This window comes from Pygoscelis adeliae, unplaced genomic scaffold, assembly GCF_000699105.1.
Source record: "Pygoscelis adeliae isolate BGI_AS28 unplaced genomic scaffold, ASM69910v1 Scaffold15, whole genome shotgun sequence".
In the NCBI taxonomy this organism is placed as follows: domain Eukaryota; kingdom Metazoa; phylum Chordata; class Aves; order Sphenisciformes; family Spheniscidae; genus Pygoscelis; species Pygoscelis adeliae.
The window spans coordinates 4,438,031-4,458,126 of record NW_008824988.1 but is presented as its reverse complement, the minus strand read 5'-3'; the positions used below and the strand labels follow the sequence as shown (position 1 = coordinate 4,458,126).

Below are 20,096 nucleotides of genomic sequence, written 5' to 3'. Positions count from 1 at the left end.
TTTGGTGTTCTCTAAAAGAGACTGCAAGAGATCACATAAGGAGGTATGAAGGCTCTAGGCAGAAGAAATGGTTAAATATTCTAGTTATGCATGTGTAGGGACCACTGTTTATGTCTAATTCACGGATCAATTAAAAAGATTTTTGGAGCTCTTGTCCTAGCTCCCAGTGGATATTTATCCATTTTACGTAATTACCAAAGAGGATGGCACAGCTGGCAATTTCAGGCCCAGATTGAGATAACAAAGGCTGTTGCAGGTAAAGATTAAAATGCCTTCATGTGTCAATAATTGTGAAGAAAAGCTCAGATAATGCTATCTTTGTTGTGGCCGGTTTCAGATAGTATGTTCAGTTTCTTATATTCAAGCACTTCAAAGGTAATCTGGCCTCCCAATCCTCTGCAAGTAAAGAGGAGGTCTTTCCTACCAGACTTGATCATAGGCTACTAGATGTCTAGCCCTGTGAGTAGACAGCATGTCTGCTAGATCTCTGGTGTTACTAGATATACAGAATCTAGGTTTAAGAATTAATTTAAACATTCATGGCCTACACAGGAACAACAGGACTCCTATCTCCGGATGATAGAAAGCCAGGGGAAATCTAAATAACATTTTAGTCTTTCCTAAAAGACGAGAACAGTAAGAAAGATAACCGAAAGAGGAGCTTTTTATTAGTTACTGCAGATGAACTATACTTTGCTTTTCACTGAAAAGAATGCTCACACCAACCACACATCAGAGAGTATATTAGCCTGTCTATCTCACCACTGAACTTTAGGTTGACCTCCAGTCCTATAGACGTGCAAGAGGGAAGGGGTTTTAAGCACTCAATACTGAGAGAAATTAAACAAACAACTAAATGTAATCAAAGAAACAATGGATACTTCCAGTACTCCAACACAAGTCAGTTTTCACAAGCAGTGAAAATACTTTATACGCCAGGTTGCTTTTGTCTAAATCTGCAGCAAACAGGAGAAAAGGGCCGTTCTAGTGAAACCACAGGACAAAATCCAAATTCTCAAATTGTTTTCATAGAGACAATTTTAACTTCTGACTTTGAGCTAAAAATACTGATGCAACCAAGAAACAGTAAACATCATATTAACTGAGATGTCATGCCAAAGACAAGCTAATCTTAAGTTTTGCAAAGGGGCTTTAGAAAAACCTAAAAATGCGTGAATGTAATCAAACAATGACCGAAAGGGAATTGGTTCTGGCTTAGAATGGATGCAACTCAAGTCTATCGGATTTGCTTTAAATATATGTCAGTATGCATAGCACCAAGACAAAACGTGTCATATGCATTTTCCTAAAAAAGGACATAAAAAATCAAATGGTAAAACAAAATTATGGTTATGTAATATGTTTCAAAAAGTTATTCAAGCAGCTCCCTTCAGGAAATAAAAATCTTCCAGCTAACGGCAGCCAATAGGAATACAAGCAAGGAAATTAGGAAAGTGAGTGTATTTGGAAAAAGAAAAAAAAATCTGAGCTAGTAAAGTCACAAATTATTTGGCATGGGAGAGAAAATTGATCCACATGAGGAGCCTAGAGGTGTTCCCCCAGTACAAGGGTTAAAAAAAGGAGAATTTAGAAGAGATAAGGAAGGTTACGAAATTAATTATTTCCATCTGATGTTAGCTCAAGAAGAAACACAAGGGAAATATTTACAGTAAATTCATAAATTAAAGTGGGGTGTGTGGGAAGAAATGTTTCCCCAGGAATGGATGCCATAACCACCAGTTCCTAAGGCATTTGAGAATAAAGTGACAACTTAGATTCAGTTTTGACAGCTATGCAAGAACGTATATTCAGGGAAAAAATAATAGTGACATTGACTTGTAAATGAAAAACATTGGGGCATGAATGTGTGCAGCTCAGTGGGAATCCAGTTCTGTTCAGATAAAACCAGTAGTTAAAAAAACTACATAAAGAATGAACAAAATGTCAAAATAATATTACTGAAATATAAAACAACTATGACTAGTACTAAATCTTTGTAATACTAAAAATATACTATTTATTTATAAATCAGTGTGCCATTCTGTCCAGGAAAACAGCATTCCCTTGTGCTCCCTCAAATTAAAATAGGTACAGAAAAAGCAGAGGGGGTTGGAAAACTGACGGTTAGAGATGCCCTTTATAACATCTGCAGAGGGGTAACAAGATCAGGGCTGCTCAACTTTAGGAGCATTTCACCAAATGAGGACAGGTTTGACAGGAATATAAAAGTTAATGAGTATCACAGAAGAAAAAATAAAATAGACATTTATTTTTATCAGAATACATGAAAAAGGGACATACAATACTAAATACTTTCTATATAATACATGATTAGATGGCTGTAAATAACTGCTTGTCAGTACTAAAAATATTCATTTCAAGGTACAAAAAACAGTTGGAGCTGAAGCATTTCTTTTCGGTTCTGGATACTTAAGCAAAGCACACTTGGAAATGAAAGGCTAGCTTTACAGAGGGACTTGCATATTACTCATAAGATAGCAGAGATATGAGGGTAGTTTCCTTGAACGCTTTAACAGAATTGTCATATGCTTAGATTGCTTTTCTGCCTGATTTGGAGCTGGTAATGGGTAATACATCTCGCTCTAGGATATTCAAGGATTGGATTTTATAAGTCTTTTTTTGTGACACTGTCTTGATAACTTCCAAATTTCAAAATGCGTAACATTTTTTAAAGCATTTACGATCATTTTAATTAATCATTTTGATAGCACTCATTTTACAAATGCATGTAATTTTATACATGCATTTCAAAACAGCTGGAATAATCTTAACGTTTGAGAAAACAGATGCAACTGAAGTGCCTCTTGTAATCTAGAGAGTGAGGTGTTACTCATTTCTTCTTTGCCTTAGGAACGAGGTAGGCATTCCTCGAGGCAGCTGCACTTCCTGAAGACAGACGTAGTCAGCACATGCAGACCGCTAACGTAAGAACAAAGACGGCCCCGTTGGTGCAGGTCTCCTCTTCCAGTTCTGCAAACACTCACGCTTCCTAACCTGGTGCATATCAGTTATACAAACAAAGCAGACCCGTCCTATCATACACAACAGGACAGGGGTTAGGGTGCACTCATGGGAGACGAGAGGTCTGTTCCTCAAGTCCTTTCTCGGATAGGATTTGAATCCCAGACCCCACACTCCAGGCAGGAATCTGAACTGAGGGGCTCCCGAGCAAAAGGGGAAGCACAGTAACATCCTCTCCCCCGGCTCACCTTCACATGTAGGTGGCAGGTCACTTTGCACGTCCAGCCTGAAAATTAAGGTTCCCCAGTTCCAAAACTAAGTGGTTTTTTTATTCCTGTTTCAGCTGAAATCAGTTAAAACTCATGAAAATCCCTGTCTTCTCCAAAACTGATCCTTTGGTGAATAAGCAATTTGCTGGGAAAACAATTACTCAATTCTATGCCTTCAGATTTATTTACCAAGCACTGTTATTTCAGGCCAGGAAAATACAAAAATTGAAACCAAACAAATGGAGCAAGTGTAAGAAGAGTAAACACATTAAAAAGCCCTAAGTATAACTCCTCTTTTGCAACAATGAGTCAAAGTGCACAGGGATTTTAACAGGAATAAAATTTGAAAGCATATCAACCATAATTTGCCTAGAGTTCAGAAGAAACTCCTTTGGTCCAGCTATTCCTTACACGTTCAGTAAATCAATCTTGCAGATATACGAGAAGTATGAGCTATTGGCCCCTGTCAAACAGAATACCTGATGAGATGGAGAACTGATATTCTATACTATCTAACTCAGTGATGTTTAATAGTCTGTGATATATGAGGTCACACTAAATAGTCCTTCTGGCATTATACTTTGCTAATCTATGAACATACAATAGCCATGCACACGCATCTCTGCCCTAAGAGAATATTTCAAACATAATCATCCTTCACTCTCATTTTATTATATTAAGCTTTTTAATCAGATTATTTTCTTCTTTACATTTGACTTGTGGTTTTTTCTTTTAATCTTTACTTTTCCAAAATCAGTATCAGTCATTCACTACTGACAAAACTTGGAATGTATCCACAATATTAGTTTCATGCTGTATGACACTGATTTGGCAGTGTCAGTCAATGGCAGCGTATAACCAATACAGAATCAATCTGCATATCTACTATTTACTGAAAAATTAAGACTCATTTAGTACTTTTTAGTCTCAGGTCACGGCCTATGTAAAGTAGTCTTAGTGCATATTACTAATTAGATAAGATTTATTGTAAGCAGGAAATAAAAAATTAACAGAAATATTAAACGGAAAATAAAACAAAAATAGACAAACCCTACATTCAACAGAGATAGGCTGAGCTGTATACGATGCCTTTACTAGACTTATGCAGAACAACTATATGATGTATCAGGTAACATCATTATGTCCTCTGCTGTCATTTTAAATTTTGAGAGAATGACTTTCCTGAGTTTCTTACTGTAGCATGAAGATGTATTTGACAGTGACACAAATGAGCTACCACTATAGGCAGGCTCACAGACAGGCAAATTTACAAATCACTTCGCTTTTCAAACCTTCAAGCTGAGGACAATGATCTCAGAAAAGATATCAAAACCGGTTATTGTGACGCCAGTTTCCACATGGAGTCATCTCACAAACCACAGAAAGCCTTTATCTTGAGGAAAGAGACTCTCTCTCTCTCTCCACTGAATGCAAGTAAATAAGCCATCCCAGATGTGCATAACCACACCGTGCTTGAGGCTCTGCAGTGTCTAGTTTGACCATGTGGAAGAGGTGTTGTTCTGAATGAGGAAATGCTGATGAGAGGGCGTACGGCCGAGGTCAGCTCCTGGCTGGAGCAGAAGTCAGTGTGGTGCTGGAGGGGCAGTCGTATCCCAGAGCTCATTAGAAAACTTTGTCACTACTGTAATTTACATATGGCTTCAATTTTTCCTATGAATCTATTCTTGTCACCAAGGAACTATTATAACACTACTGAATTATTCCTATTCTAAGTCATCCAAGAAAATCAATTATACTGTGGCTGTTTCCTGGTGGCCAGTTATGCTAACTTGATGGTTTCTTCAAACCAATTCAGCAGCATAGATAGCTGGGAAGCAAGAAGAAAAATAAGGTCTTAAGTGTGAAATGACATAGCTCTATCACAGACAGTCATCTGCCAACATTAACAAGGAAAATGACAGAATATAGTATTTTTTATTTCAAAGAGGAGAGAAACTGAACAATCACAGACAATATTTTGATAAGAAGCCATACGAGATCCAGATGAAAGAACCTATTTCGTATGTCTTTACAGACACTCAAAAATTTCAATGGGGTGTTCACATTTAAGTACCCCAATGAACAAGAATTAAGCACTGCAGATACTTTGAGGGACTGCAATATTCCTCGTGTATGTAATGCCTGCAACGCTGTGATCTTGCCAGCCTTGTAGACTGAATTCTCCGTGACTAGCAGGAGGATGCGTGATCAAGGACTCACAGTGATAAACCTGGACTCCTTACGTCATCTTAGAAGCCAAGTTTAGCCTTAGTCATAGATTGGCAACAGACTCGCCCATTCTTTCATTAATTAATGTCCAGTCCTGATATCATAGGAGCTGTATATATTTATGTACAATATATTTGTCCTATTGTATTCTGAATAAAAACTCTCAAATATCATGGCTGTATTATACAGGAATTACTACGAAATGGCTTACCTAACCTTGTCTGCCTCTCATACCAACAGTTCAAGGAAAGGTTCAAAAATCCAAAAGGGAACACCTGTGGGACCGTTCACCTGAACGGAACTGATAGCTATTTTCAGAATTCAGTTTTAATGTGTAAATGGAATTATTGGTCTTACATTTATGAGACTTAGGATTTTTAGTTATACATGATGTTTACAGAGTTTTCATCAACAATAACGTGCATTTTTTATAAGCTCTGTATAGAACTGAGAACTGCATGTTTCCTAAAAAAGGTTCATGTGGAGCTTCCCTTTTATATCAGCAGAATACAGACTTTCAGATACATGAATATATTCTGTGCCCCCAGAACATAAAATGACCTCCCAGCATCAACTACACAATCAGTGTTTTATGTTTTGGGAACACTGCTGATCTCTGTCATGCAGTTCTGGAGGTGAAAAGTCATTCAGTTATTTGTCACGCAACAAATGACTAAAAGGCATAAGAGACATATGAGGAGAAAGATGACAATAATTTCAGTGAAGCATAAAAAATAAAAGCTAAACTGATTTTGAATATAATACAAGCAAAGGCAAAAAGTACCTTCCAGCTAGACACGTAACAATATGCTAAGCCTTGGAAGGTTCTTTTATTTATTTACATATTTTTTTCTCTGGAGTTTGTACAGAGTGCAATTGCACTATTGCATGCAATTATAGCATGGTGTTGAAGATATCTGACCAAGATGTGAGTGAATTGCTATAAGATAGGTAGACATACCAGCTTGTGTCCTTAAAAAAAGCACAGAATAACTTCATCTCGGAATAGTGGTAAAGAGGCCAGGGTTCGAGCAAAGCTGAAGCACTACAACATCTAGGTAATGAGTTGGCTTTCTCAGCAGTAGTCTAGGGATCTCTTCACTGCTACCTGTGTGGTTTGAGACCTGTCGATCTTTGTGATGACTCAGTGCTGGTTCTGATCAGAACATTTTATTTATATGCAACAGACATAAATAAAATTCATACACCTAAAATCCAGCCTATGCTTAACTGCTTTGCTGCATTTGCAGCCTTGTAAATTATCCTAGGATGTGTTAAGTACCAAAGTCAGAATAAAATGGGTACTTTTTAAAAAGAAGCATAAGAAACTGGAATAATTTTCTACAGTAATTTAGGTTGTCACTTCTGTGGCATGCTTGTCAGGATGTTAAATTTCCGTCTCCAATAAAACTGCATAAGCATATGAAAAATCTATTATCTTGACCTACATGGAAAAGCAAGAAGCACGTGAATATATGTTTATTTGAATTATCATCTGAAAACGTGGCTCTATGTTTCCCTCAAAAAGTGTCCATTTGACACACTATAAAAAAAGAGACAACATAAAACCAATTTTGTTTCTAATTTTACGAGCATTTCTACTTTGCTACATAGATCCATCTAAGTAATTTATTATTTGAATCACCTACTAAAATGAGTATAGTTCTGACTGCATCTTACACTTGTAGCAAAGGTCCTTTTCAGGGAGAAGGTTGAACGTGCCTGCTCTGCTACATATTTTTTTACAATTACCCAAATTATGTCAAATACACAGTATACTTTTAGCAATGAAATTAACTGTGTTTGCAAATAAAGAAGTGTTTTGGTATATGATGAAGCCTGTCCCTTTCTTTCTCCATTTCTCAGAATGGGTATTCTGTTTCACTACTTCCATACTTTACAGGTTTCATTTTTCAGCTAAATTTCATCTTAACTCTGAAGTAATAAAATATTTAACAGTTTTAAAGAAGAATTAAAACATGCATGTATCCTTTTGTATTGAAGGCATTTAACTTTACTGTCAGTAATACACGTGAGTAAACGTTTTCCAAGAACTCTTTGGTGACTATGTCTCCTTGCTGCCAGTGTTGCACAAGGCATTTTACCAGTTGGACCCCGACACACCTGACATGGCCATTTTAGCACCATGTTACATATAGAATACATTTGCTCTATTACCCCCCAAAATACTTAAGAACAAAACAAAACCATTCATAGGAAGCATGGAAAATCATCAAAGAATAGACATGAATCTATATCTAAAGCCTTTTTCTTCTTCTCCTATTTATATTTCAGCTGTATCTTCTCTTCGTATTTGCTGCAGACAGTTGCACAAGGACCATTTGCATGAATGGAAACCATTCACATGAGCGAGGATTTGCAGGGTAAAACCAAAGTCTTACTATGAATAAAAATGTTAATGGGGTAACGTTAGTTACCAATTTGAGCAAAGAAGCTACAAAAGCCATTTGTTAGCATTTGAACCCATTAAAACTCTCATCTTTTCAGCATTCATACTTATATCCTTCCAAATTGGACCTAAATTATAGCTAGGGTTACTAACAATCCTCTATAAATATCTTTCATAGAGATCTGCATAGGATAAATCATTTGCCTTGTTTAATTTTAACATTTAATTTTCCCATAGAAAATGAGAAAACCACATATTCAAAATCAAAACAGTAACATTATGCAAAATAATAAAAAAAAGCAACATTAACTGAGATAAGCAAAATAAAATCTCCTCTTTAAAACAGCTTTAGGTACCGTGAGTAAATGTAGGATAAGCATTTAAATATTTTTTCTATATTTAAATACACAACTCCATCTAATAATTTGTTTCTGTTGATCAAGAAATAACTTTGACATTGCAAAGACAGTTGAGAATTCTCCGTCAAACAGGAGTCTGCAAGAGTATGCGACCTTACCTTCACCTGCATACGCCAGAATGGAGCGGGCACGCATCTGCTTCCCTTCTGTGGTTTTGCCGGAGCAGGTGTGTGAGCAGGAGGACCATGCGGACCACATGCTGAGCACACAGTCCTTTGGGCATGGAGCTTCGCAGACAACCGGGATTGGGTAGATAGCATCTCTACACAGCTGTCTGTCAACCTCTTCTCCTGGGAAAGAAAAGGCCAGCAGCAGTCTATCATTTGTTAAATTAACTTAAAATGAGCAATCGAGTCCAGATGGGCACACAAATAAATTAGATTCTATTCTTCTATATAAACAAGGTAAATAGATATTTTATTAAAATGACTTGTCTCCTCTGCCTTGATTCTAGAAGAACATGCTTAAACCTAGTTTAATTTGATATTCTGCTGAAGTGAATGTCAGCCTGGGTGGTCTTTAGGCTTTCATTTTAATGAAACATATTAATACATATTTGATTCCACAGAAAATCCTAATGTGAATAACAGAGTATATAATACACCTACAGAAAACTGTATACATGGAAATCTGTGTATGTTAATCACCTAGTCTTCATCCACGTTTGTTGGAGAAGGGGAAAAGTATCCTAACTTCCAGCTCAGCCAGTTTTACAACCCACAATTCATCCTTGGAATTGCAGCTATGCATCAAAATATGAAGAGTGTTGCAGTAAGCTGCAGTCAGTGTCTTGTTTGGTTAGAAAGATCTTCATTTGTTAGCCAAGCCAGTGACACATTAGTCTTTGTGTCATGGAAATATAAAAAGATCTATGCATTTGTATTCTGTCACATCAGTGTACACATTTCATTATAATAAAAAGATCCAGGCTGGTATAAATTGTTTAATGAAATACTAGCCAGTGTTTAAGTAGCAGGGCTGCTTTTGTTTTCAGTAAGGAAATCATGGGAGCACTGTGTCTGAGATTTGTCTGAACAGCACCCTAATCACAAAGTGGTTAGTTTTGTAAGGTGACATACAATTTCCTGATCAAATCAGTTAATATCCATTAAGCGAGGAATGAACAAATGACCACATATTCAGAGGCCAATAAGTCTCACTGACAGTGACAAAAGCCTCAGGATAAATCTTCACTTTGGAGCAGATGATGGAAAAAATGAACAAAGGAGGGAGAGGTTTGGAGTCACTGTTTTAGAGTTGTAGGCTTGTGCTGGTTTTGGCTGGGATAGAGTTCATTTTCTTCATAGCAGCTAGTAGGGGGCTATGTTTTGGATTTGTGCTGGAAACAGTGTTGATAACACAGGGATGTTTTAGTCACTGCTGAGCAGTGCTGACACAGAGTCAAGGCCTTTTCTGCTTCTCATACCACCCCACCAGCGAGTAGGCTGGGGGTGCACAAGAAGTTGGGAGGGGACACAGCTGGGACAGCTGACCCCAACTGACCAAGGGGATATTCCATACCATATGACGTCATGCTCAGCACATAAAGATGGGGGAAGAAGAAGGAAGAGGGGGATGTTCAGAGTGATAGTGTTTGTCTTCCCAAGCAACCGTTACATGTGGTGGACCCCTGCTTTCCTGGAGATGGCTGCACACCTGCCTGCCGATGGGAAGCAGTGAATGAATTCCTTGTTTTGCTTTGCTTGCGTGTGCGGCTTTTGCTTTACCTATTAAACTGTCTTTATCTCATCCCATGAGGATTTTTTTTTTTACTTTTACTCTTCTGATTCTCTCCCCCATCCCACCAGGGGGGAGTGAGCGAGTGGCTGTGTGGGGCTTAGTTGCCAGCTGGGGTTAAAGCATGACAAGCCTTGTTATCATACAAACCAATTACAGAAAGTGCTTGAAACGAAAAGCACCAGGAACTGAGCAGTAGCCCAATATGTAATGCCAGTTACAAGGAACTGTGAAAAAGTTGCATCTAAGAGCACACTGGACTTCCGAGGCCCTGTTAATCACATACAATCAAGGCATGAAAAGAGCCAGTCTCATTTGTAAACATGAAACTTTTTTTTTAAAGTTTTCTGAAAAGCATAACATTTTAAAAGCATCTGAATGCCTTTTGTGTTATATGACCCTTGCTGTACGAGGGCATAAAACCTTCTGTTGAGTTATGATTCATCTACTGAAACGTTATTGAAGCATATGCGATCTTGATGGAACTGAACATGAGCATCTATAGCATTGCACATGCTATGATCCATCATGTCAACTCTTTTGTTTTAATAGCTAATGTCAACAAAATAGTGTCTCATCAAGATTTGCAATGAACATGTCTTCGATACAACAAAACATTTGTTAGACATAACCATTAAATACTCTATAATTTAATGATAAAGGCATCAGCCAGTGTTAATAACCACCACCTGGATTCTGAAAAGCTAATTCAGTGAGCACTGTGAATGCTGTAAATGAAGCCAAAGATCTATAAACAGTGCTTTACCCAAGCCTCAAATTAGGTTTTTATTGCTTAATAGAATAATAATAAAATGAATCAAACAGTAATCTATACAGAAACTACATTTTTGTCATTCAAAGTTTAGAGTCTTAAAATCTTTCAAATAAGAATCTGATAAACTGAGTTCCTGAAAATAGGAGGTTCTTTAGTACTAGTGACATATCATGAGTCCCAGAACTATTAACGACCAAATTCTTTATTAAAAAGAGGAAAAGATGAGGGCCATCCATCCAATATTATATCCCTTTAACCAGTGTCAAATATTTTATTCATACAGAACCTTTAGGCACAACAGAACTGCAAACATCAATCTTCCTTGGCTCTGCAAACCAGGGGAAGTGCTGCAGCTCATGCTTTTAAAATAGCCTAAAGTAGTCATAATAATCTGAAATATAAAGACCTTTGAGATCAAGTCCGTCTCAATAGCTGTATTTTCCCATATTAAAAATACAAATTTGAGCCCTGCCAATGGCTTCATAGATCTCCCACATTAAGTTCTGTTTCCCTCACTGGACTCAATCTTTGCATCAATTCCTCCTTCTCTTGTATTACAGGTCATCACATCCTGACACCAATGCAGGAGGGATTCCCACCTGCTTCATCAGAACTGCACGTGTTCAGGTTGAAGGACAAGACAGAGGAGCAGACTGCAAACTTCTTTTCCAAAGAATAGAAAAAAAAGCTAGAAAAGGGGTGAACCTTACTCTCAAATTGTTCCATCGCCAGGTAGGACTCAATGAGGTAAACTGCTGGGACACCTTCACACCTTGCAAGAAATGCTACTATGAAATTAAAGTATGTCATAGTGTAAACAGACAATACTATATTGAGCTTATTTATTGCCTGCCAACTAAGGTGATGTTAACTTGAAACTCAAGCTAAATTTGGGGTCACAATGAGAAATTGTCTTAAATTAGTTTCAGTCTGAGTTTATATTTCAAACAAAAAAAAGGCTTCATTCTCTCCCAAAACCAAAGCCCCTCTTTTATCCTCTGCTTTTACAGAGAAAATATTCTTGAAATATGTATCTTCCATATCAGCATTTAGATTTTGTCAACTGTCCAATTCTTATCTGATGAATTCAACAGCATAGGTATGCAGTTGGAAGGAATGTTTTATAATGGGTACTACTTATCTTCAGGGAGATATTTTATTTAGACTAAATTGTTTCTGACATTTCACTAATGATTTTATGAACAACTTGACCTTTGTTGTCTTCCTCTTTAAAGTGCATAGCGTAGTCAACTACCAGGAACCACTCAACCATATGCTGGGAACAATGCCAATGTAAAGACTAAAGCTACTTAGAAAAAGTCCCATTTGAAAAAGTTTGTCATGTGTAGTCTAATATTTTATTTGAACTTTACAGGTATACAGTTTTGTTGCACAAGAGTTGAAGACAGAACTCCAAAAACACAAGTCAAAGGTCCCTGCTCTGAATTATTTATACTGTAAGCAACACAATGACAAAAAGTGGCCGCCTTCCTGGTGTGAAGACCTTCTAGTATGTGCACACACCAGAGCCACTAGTGAACTACTGAATTATTTACTTGTTTTAAAACAAACAAACAAACAAACAAAAAACAATCCCCCTACTGAATAGGCAATTTTTTACAGATTAAAGAGAGGTAGCTTGTGAACAGCATGCAGGAGGAACTGGCTAACTGTTCGTAAGTATCAGACTGTATTCATATCACCATTCTTGTTTTATTACATTCACAAAGCAGATATGGTATCCATGAAAATTTGGTCTAGATGCTAAAGGTTGGGCTAGACCGCAGAAGACCTATGTTCTGTGTTTAATGTAGTTGAATAATGTCACTCCTTTGTGTTTTTGTTTACTCATCTGTAAAATGTGTCTGATTTTTAAGTTTCTTGTAAAATGTTTTAAGACCTTTCCAATGGGAAGCATTCCCAGAGCTGGTATCACTAGAGAGACATGGCAAGGAAACAGTCTTGCTTATTGTACATCTTTTAACATGATGCATGCTTCAGTGCACAGTAAAGTGCTGTCAAATTCTGAGCTGTAGTAAATGGAAAGGCAAGTGCTTAACAGAGGGCAAAATTTTTTTAAAGCCTTAAAATGAACAGTAAAATCACTGCAAGATTAATGAGGCATAGAGAACAACTGAAAAAAAAAAATCAACATAAAATAAAAATGCTGCTGGGGTCCTATGCAGTAAGGCATGAACTTGGTCTCAGTCCTGTACCTGGAAACCAGCTGTAGTCTCTGAAAGGCTGAACTATAACCTGATATAAACTAAGTAAAAATTGACAATAAAATCATAATAAATGGGATCAAATCAAGAGAGTGCTTTGAACATTAATATTGAACATTTTTTTTTAAATGCCTGTGTAATCAGTAAAGGACAGGAATATCACAGAGTGGTAAAACAAATAATGTAGTTATATTTTAAAGTTTATAAAAGAATTAATGACAGCAACTGAGCCTAAATGCTAAAACTGCAGACTTCAGACTCTGTGCTGCTTAGTTGAATGTGTTCAAATTTACTAGTATACCTGCAACTCTAAGGGGAAAAAAAAGGCTCAGTTAAGCCAATATCTTCTTTTTGTGGCTCCTGGTAGCCACATATGTTAGTCTGCTTTTAAGTACAACAGACCACAGGAAACTACAGTGCATCATTCAAGTGTTTTTAAACCTGCACATTTAAAATGACGATGTAAAAATACAAAAGGATGGAAAAGGCTGGCAGTTCAAAGCATTGCATGATCTGGATGTACTGGTTATACACACTAGGGTATATACTGTGTTGTATGTATGTGACTATATCACTTATAGGCATCGCTTTCTCAGCTGATGCCTCTTACCAGCTTTCTTGTCTCGCCAGTGAAGCTGAAAAGGAGGCACACAATGTGTCATCCATTGAAAAACCACTGGGCACCTGAAATACTTGACAAGGCACCCCAGAGCCCAGTTTTTAAAGCGCTCTGTATTTGTGGGTGAAGAAGGCCTTGTTCTTATTGAATTGCCTTCAATAGTGCCTCTAAGCATGGAGGCTGCAGGAAGAAAATGCAGTTAGTTCACATGATGTTAAAATCTGTGAGCTGTGTTAGTTGCCACTTACTGTTTCCTTCCTTCCCTGTGTAGAAAAATAATCAAGAGGAAAGTATTGTACTGCCTCCTGTATGGGTTGAAAAGGCTGAAATGGCTGACGAGACTGTTCTTTATCTTGAATTCCCATGCAGTTTCCCATAGGCATTCCTCCCACATGAGCACCTATACGTGTCCTTACGCTAACTCCCTTGTCAGCCTTCGAGTGTGTTGAATGACCTCCTCAGACTGGCTGAGGAGCCAAAGCTGCTGTGTGGACTCTGCCCATCACAAACAAAATACGCCTATCGATATTCAAATCACAGTAAAACAAGATCTGTGGTATGTGCTCAGTCCTGTTTTTCATATGGAACTAAGTTTAACCGCTCTCCGTACCCAAAGTTAGTAAAGCATATGTCTCCACTAAAAAGTCTGTACATGCTACAATTTTACAATTTTGGTGTATTCCTGTAGATATACAAAGATAGTTTGACTAGAAGAGGGGAAAATGCACTTTTTTTTTTTTATTTTCTTAAAATTCTCAAGTTTATATGACTCAGGGCAGAAAATAAACAAGAAAATATCAGTCTAAAATGTAATTGCCTCAAAGTTACAAGAACATCACAACTAGACTGTAATAGTATAGAAAAAGCATTAATGAGTTTAACTGTCATTATTCTAAAGAAAATACAAAAACCCCCAACTTCAAGAAAACCACTGAAATACGAGAAAACATACAAAGTTATTCAAATTTGAAGTGCTATACTAGACTTCCATTAGTAATAACCTTGTCTACACATTGGCTGATTAGTGTAATGCAAAATGGGCAATTCTTCATGTTACAGAAAAGCTATTAAAATTATCACAAAACCATACTTTTTTCAGATGCTAGGACACCTTATATCTGCTAATAATCAGATAATAATCAATCACCAGGATAAACTAACATTATTTTCGTTTCTAATACTATTGCATTTCTTTCAAATCACTAAGCAATTACTAGTCCCCGAAGTTCACCACAAAAGGAAAAATCCTGCCTGCCTAGCATGAACTGTCACATCAAATTAACTTCTCCTTCCAAACCACGGTGCTGCAGCAGTAGTGTGGATTTTTCTTTTTTCAATGATCAGAAGAGGTAGAGAACTATGTTGTGAACTATGCATAGGAAGAAGTGGAGGCCCATAATATTTTCATTCAACTGCTGTCCTTTTGCATAATCAGGCACTTGGTGTCTTCCTCAAACCTCCACATCTTCATCAGAACTGCTGATTGGAAATTCAGTCTCATACCGTGACTGATTTTTTTTTTTTTGGCAATTCTTTTTGTTTCATTGTTTGGCTGTGGGTTTTTTTCTTATACGAGAGGAACTCTCTGAGGAAAGCTGTCTTTCTCATGGCACGTCTCTAATTAAAATGCATACACAACTGCAAAAGGCTGACCCAGATTTTTCAGTAGGGAGAATTTAGAAGTTAATCTCTGAAAACCTAATCAAATAAGCCATGAAAAGGGGAACCAGTAATATTTACATGCAATTCATCATTTACCATGTTGTTTAGCCCAACAATCTTAAGAGTATTTGGAGGAAAAAAAAGCAGCACATGCAACAGTATCTGACAGACCAATTTTTGCCCTTGAATGAGTTCAATACTTGTATATAACACATACTTTGATAGACATTAGGAAACTTTAAATGTTTTATTAATCCCAGCAGCCTTCATAACATCTTGACAGTGTTTATTCATATCTGCTCCAAAGATAAAGGATGTCAGCGTAAGCTTTAATGTTAGTAAAATGGTGGTGTCCTTGAAAACAGTAGCAACACTATGTTACCTTGTGTGGAATTATTTTCTGTTCTAGTTCCTGAATGACCAGCTGTCAAAAACTCTCTCTGCATGAGGTAGGTTGATAAATTTTCAACACTTCTAATTTTCAACTTTTCTAAATTTTCAACCCCTCTAATTATTGAACATAAAGCAACATTAACCTACAATTTATATTCTTAATATAGTCTACTTCATTAGCTCTGAAGTTTTTCAACAACAATGTGAAAAGATGGCGTATTTTTCCCTTGTATTATTCTTATCAAGTGAAGTTTCTGCATTCATTTCTATTGCTTAGGTGCCGAGCTGGTAGCTCCAAGTGTTAAATCAGTTGCTAATTCCCTAATCACATGCCTTTCTCTCAATTGCTTTTGCTAAGTAGCATTTGCATTTAATTAAGTATGTCTTAATTAGTTGATGGTTAATATTCGTGAAGTCATTTTCTTCTAAGAATCCTAAGTAGAAATGGCACTGATTTCAATAAAGACAAATACACTAGTTTCTCACATCTGCTCATTATGCAAAAATGTAAGAAAGTTGGTCTAACAGTTTAATGATATGAAAACATTGTAGGATTGTAAACTGTTTGATTTGGCGATTTGTGTGTGAAAATTTACTGTGGGTTTGGTTTCAATGTAGAATTTCAAGTAGTATCATAGAGTCTATTCCTTACTAAAAGAAAAATTATAAACATGATACTTTGGCCCCTTATTCAAAAAAACATCATGAATCTTATAAACATGGATGGAATTTTTTTTCAAATGAGAAACTTGCACAAGCACATACACCTTCATCTTATTTACACGTTTACCACGACTGCACACACAAACCAGTGACATATAGAAAAGGCCACTGACTACTCCCCTTTCACTATGCAAATACTGGAAGATATGAATACCTTTTAAAATATAATCCTGAATTTTAAAATGTGGTTTTGGCTTTTTTTTAAGCAAACATTTGCAGTGAAAAATGACTGATGATGGAACAAATACTATACAAAAGGAAAATAGCTGGAGCTTAGAAACCTCCCACATCCAGTGTTTCTGAAATCGAAGATAATAGCATGTCAACATACTTAAGAAAAAAATTATGAACTTTTTAAGATTTTCTATTCCTTAATGAGATGAAACACCACATTTTACAAGCAATAACTTCTTGTTGATGACTATGTCCAATTTTCCTCATGTATTCACCTTCTGGGAAAAGAAATTTTGACAGGTGGGAAGACAGTGGCAAGAACTCCCACATTCATGCCAAAATCTAATTCCAACCATAGTACCTGAGCACTTCTGCTCCCTCTCTGTAACCAAACCAGTAAATGCTACTACTACACCGCAGCTACAGCTTAAAGGGTAGCATGCATTTGCTAACCTTCCCCACAACACAGTGTATTAGCTGCTATGGAGAAAGAACGCAGAAGCAGGTAACCCCCTGCGAGTGGTTTATAAGAAAGCTAAAAGATATGAAAGGCATTCTGCTACAGAGGTAAGACAGTCCTGGTTCCAAAACCTTTTCCCTGTCCTCAAGCTCATCCAAAGTTTCAACCACGCAAATTTCAAGAAAAGTGAGTCACTGCTAAGAAATCCAATTCAATATTCCTTAACACAGCAGGTAAAGATAAGGCTTTGCACCATATACAAAACCATTACAGGAATAATCAAACCCAAAAGAACACTCCTTACTTTGAAATAATGACAGCAATAAAGGGACAACTCTGAAACAAAAATGAAGAACATATTTTAAAGATGTATATTTCCTTCTAAAATTGCTTCAGGTGGGAAACATCTTTGGATGTTCTTTGGATTTAACTGGTTAAAAATAATGAACTCACACCTTCAGATACAATATTAATGCTTCCAGTAATCCCATTTTCATGTCTGATAATAGAAGAACATATGTACCTCCATTTATATTAGAGTCATCTATCAGGATTACAGTCATGTAGATACAGTCTAAATTTGACAGAGGGAAATAAAAACAGGGAAATGAATAGTATTTCTTTATCCAAATAATATTTTTTCAATGTAAAATGCAGTGTCATCTGTCACGTATATAGGAAGGCCAGATTAAACAGTATGAAAAAATAATATTCCATAACTATGTTAACTCAGAAATATACAGTAACCTGAGGTATTTGGCTGGGGGGAAAAAAAAACCTTACTTTTTTTTTCATTAAAGTGCAAGCTTCTTATTTATGCCTGAATTCTTTACTCGATGAGAATAAGAAAAGTTGAAGAAACTGTTCTGCTCCCTTTGTCATCTTAACAAGAACAACATTTTGTGGTATCCACTTTCAAATTTTATCTCTTATTCCTTTATCCCATCTCTTATTTTTCACTATTCTGTGCTAGATTTACTCAGGTTGAAAAACTAAATTACATACGTTTCACCCAGAAAATATGGAAAAAAGGTTTTCCAATTCTCCCTGTATTTACATAATTTTCTAAGTGGTAGTGGCGATGGCAAGCACAGTGTCTGTTCCCCCAAGCATATAGCAATCACTTGGCTACCTGTGAAGCTCCCAATTAAAAAAAAAAAAAAAAAACAACACAAAAAACATGAGGTCAGTTCCTTCACTATACACACAGAGGCACACTGAGGGTGTCTTACAGCACTAACTATGGCTTAAAAAGTAACAGCCTTTTTATCTCTGACACAACACTATAAGTTACTGAGTGCATATTTTGTATTATGCATCAAAGATAATGGAAAACTCTTCTTGCAGATGATACCTTCTTTGAATTTTCACTACTTCTGATACCATTGAATATCCACCAGCATGAAAGAGGCTGTATCTGAACTTATTAGTAATAATGTGAGTATCACTGAAAAAGACTAATCTAAATAGGAATACCGAAGAATTAATCCAAATTAATTAAAATGGGACTTTGAAGGAGATTAGTTAAACTGTATTAACATCTTGTATGGCTATCCTTATTCAGAATGAAAGAGAAAATTCTTAACAAATAGAATTAAGGTGACCTTAATTCTGAATAAGAGGATTCGCATACATGTTTAATATAGTTTAATATTATTTTTGCAGTTAATTTGGATCAACTTTCCTAAGTGTCTCCATGTACACAAGACAAAGTAAACAAAAACTGAAACATGATATGCCTTTAGAAGAAAATCTGCTATACTTTAACTTTATGCCATCGTAGACGTGTACCACAGGAAGAGTAGTCTGATATTTCTAATGAGCCCAGCAGAGTTGGGGCTACACATTGCCTACCAACAGGAGTAAGGTTTTCCTACTGCTTGACAGGTACTTGAAGCATTTTCATGGTTCATTTGCTAATGTAGCCTTACTGAGAATGATAAGGAACAGAGAATACAAATGTATTGATCATAACCAAGTGCAGTTGCCTTCTAGTGTCAAATAAGCCAACCAAACATCATCTTGGTATGAAAGAAAAAGTAAGTTTGATGACAGGCTACGGTCCCATTGAGAATAACATCAATTTTAGTCATGGGACCAAGTGGGGTCAATGTCGGACCAACAGGCCATCTTAAGCAGAATGGGGAAAGGAGGGGAAAAGTGCTGACAGAGCTATAAGGAAACAAGAAGACACAGTGTGAATCTGGAGGATGAGATCACTTGAAAATTCACAGTGTATTTCTAAGAACACTTGGCAAAAGCACAAAAGCACCAACTCACCTTAAAAAGATATATCTGATCCCAAGATCAACTGGACATCCTCATAAACTTTTTCCAATCAAGCCACAATTTATACCGTGACAAAAAGATATAAAAGTATGACTTAAAAAATAAAATAAAAAAATACTTTCTCCATTTGTTTGTAAAATGTTACAGAAACTCTACTATGTTTAACAGTGAAAAAAATTCCTTTGACAGTCTTTAGAAATATTTGTAGTGTAATTTTGAACATTGGTAATAGTAGGATTTAAAATACACGGATTTGAAAATGCAACATGTATCTATTTTAGCATTGCACTATGTCTTGTTCATTTAGAAAACAAGAAGTTTTATTAATCATTGGGAATTGTATTACTATTTTTTTCACTACTGGGTATTCTCATCAGATTTTTAAATTAATCAGATATGGACAAGTAGAGTGTTGTAGCCTTTGAAAAGGTTTCACAGGTATTTTATTGTAACTACTATTTTAGACATTTCCCCCTCCCCTCCAATAAGCAAAAAATTATGTGGAGAAGTAGTCTGAGAAGGGCAATGGAACATCAGCAATTTCCAACAAGTTCGATTAGACATGATAATTCTGATGTGCTGACCTAAACTAGATTAACATTGAGGGATATGAGTTAGGAATAGAAGCATAAAAAGGAAATAATAGGCAAGACTACAAAAACAGTAGCATGAAAACAATGTGACAGCTCCACTAACGTCAGTAGAATGACACTGCTTACGACAGTCGATC

General features: G+C 36.4%; 1 protein-coding gene across 1 annotated transcript in view; it reads right to left on the bottom strand.

The window, feature by feature from the left end:
• THSD7A (thrombospondin, type I, domain containing 7A) overlaps positions 1 to 20,096 on the bottom strand; it is a 209,512-nt gene that overhangs the window by 69,001 nt on the left and 120,415 nt on the right. The window contains exon 7 of the mRNA XM_009326106.1: positions 8,408 to 8,599. Within this exon, the coding sequence (XP_009324381.1) occupies positions 8,408 to 8,599 (192 nt within the window). The remainder of the gene's footprint in view (positions 1 to 8,407; positions 8,600 to 20,096) is intronic.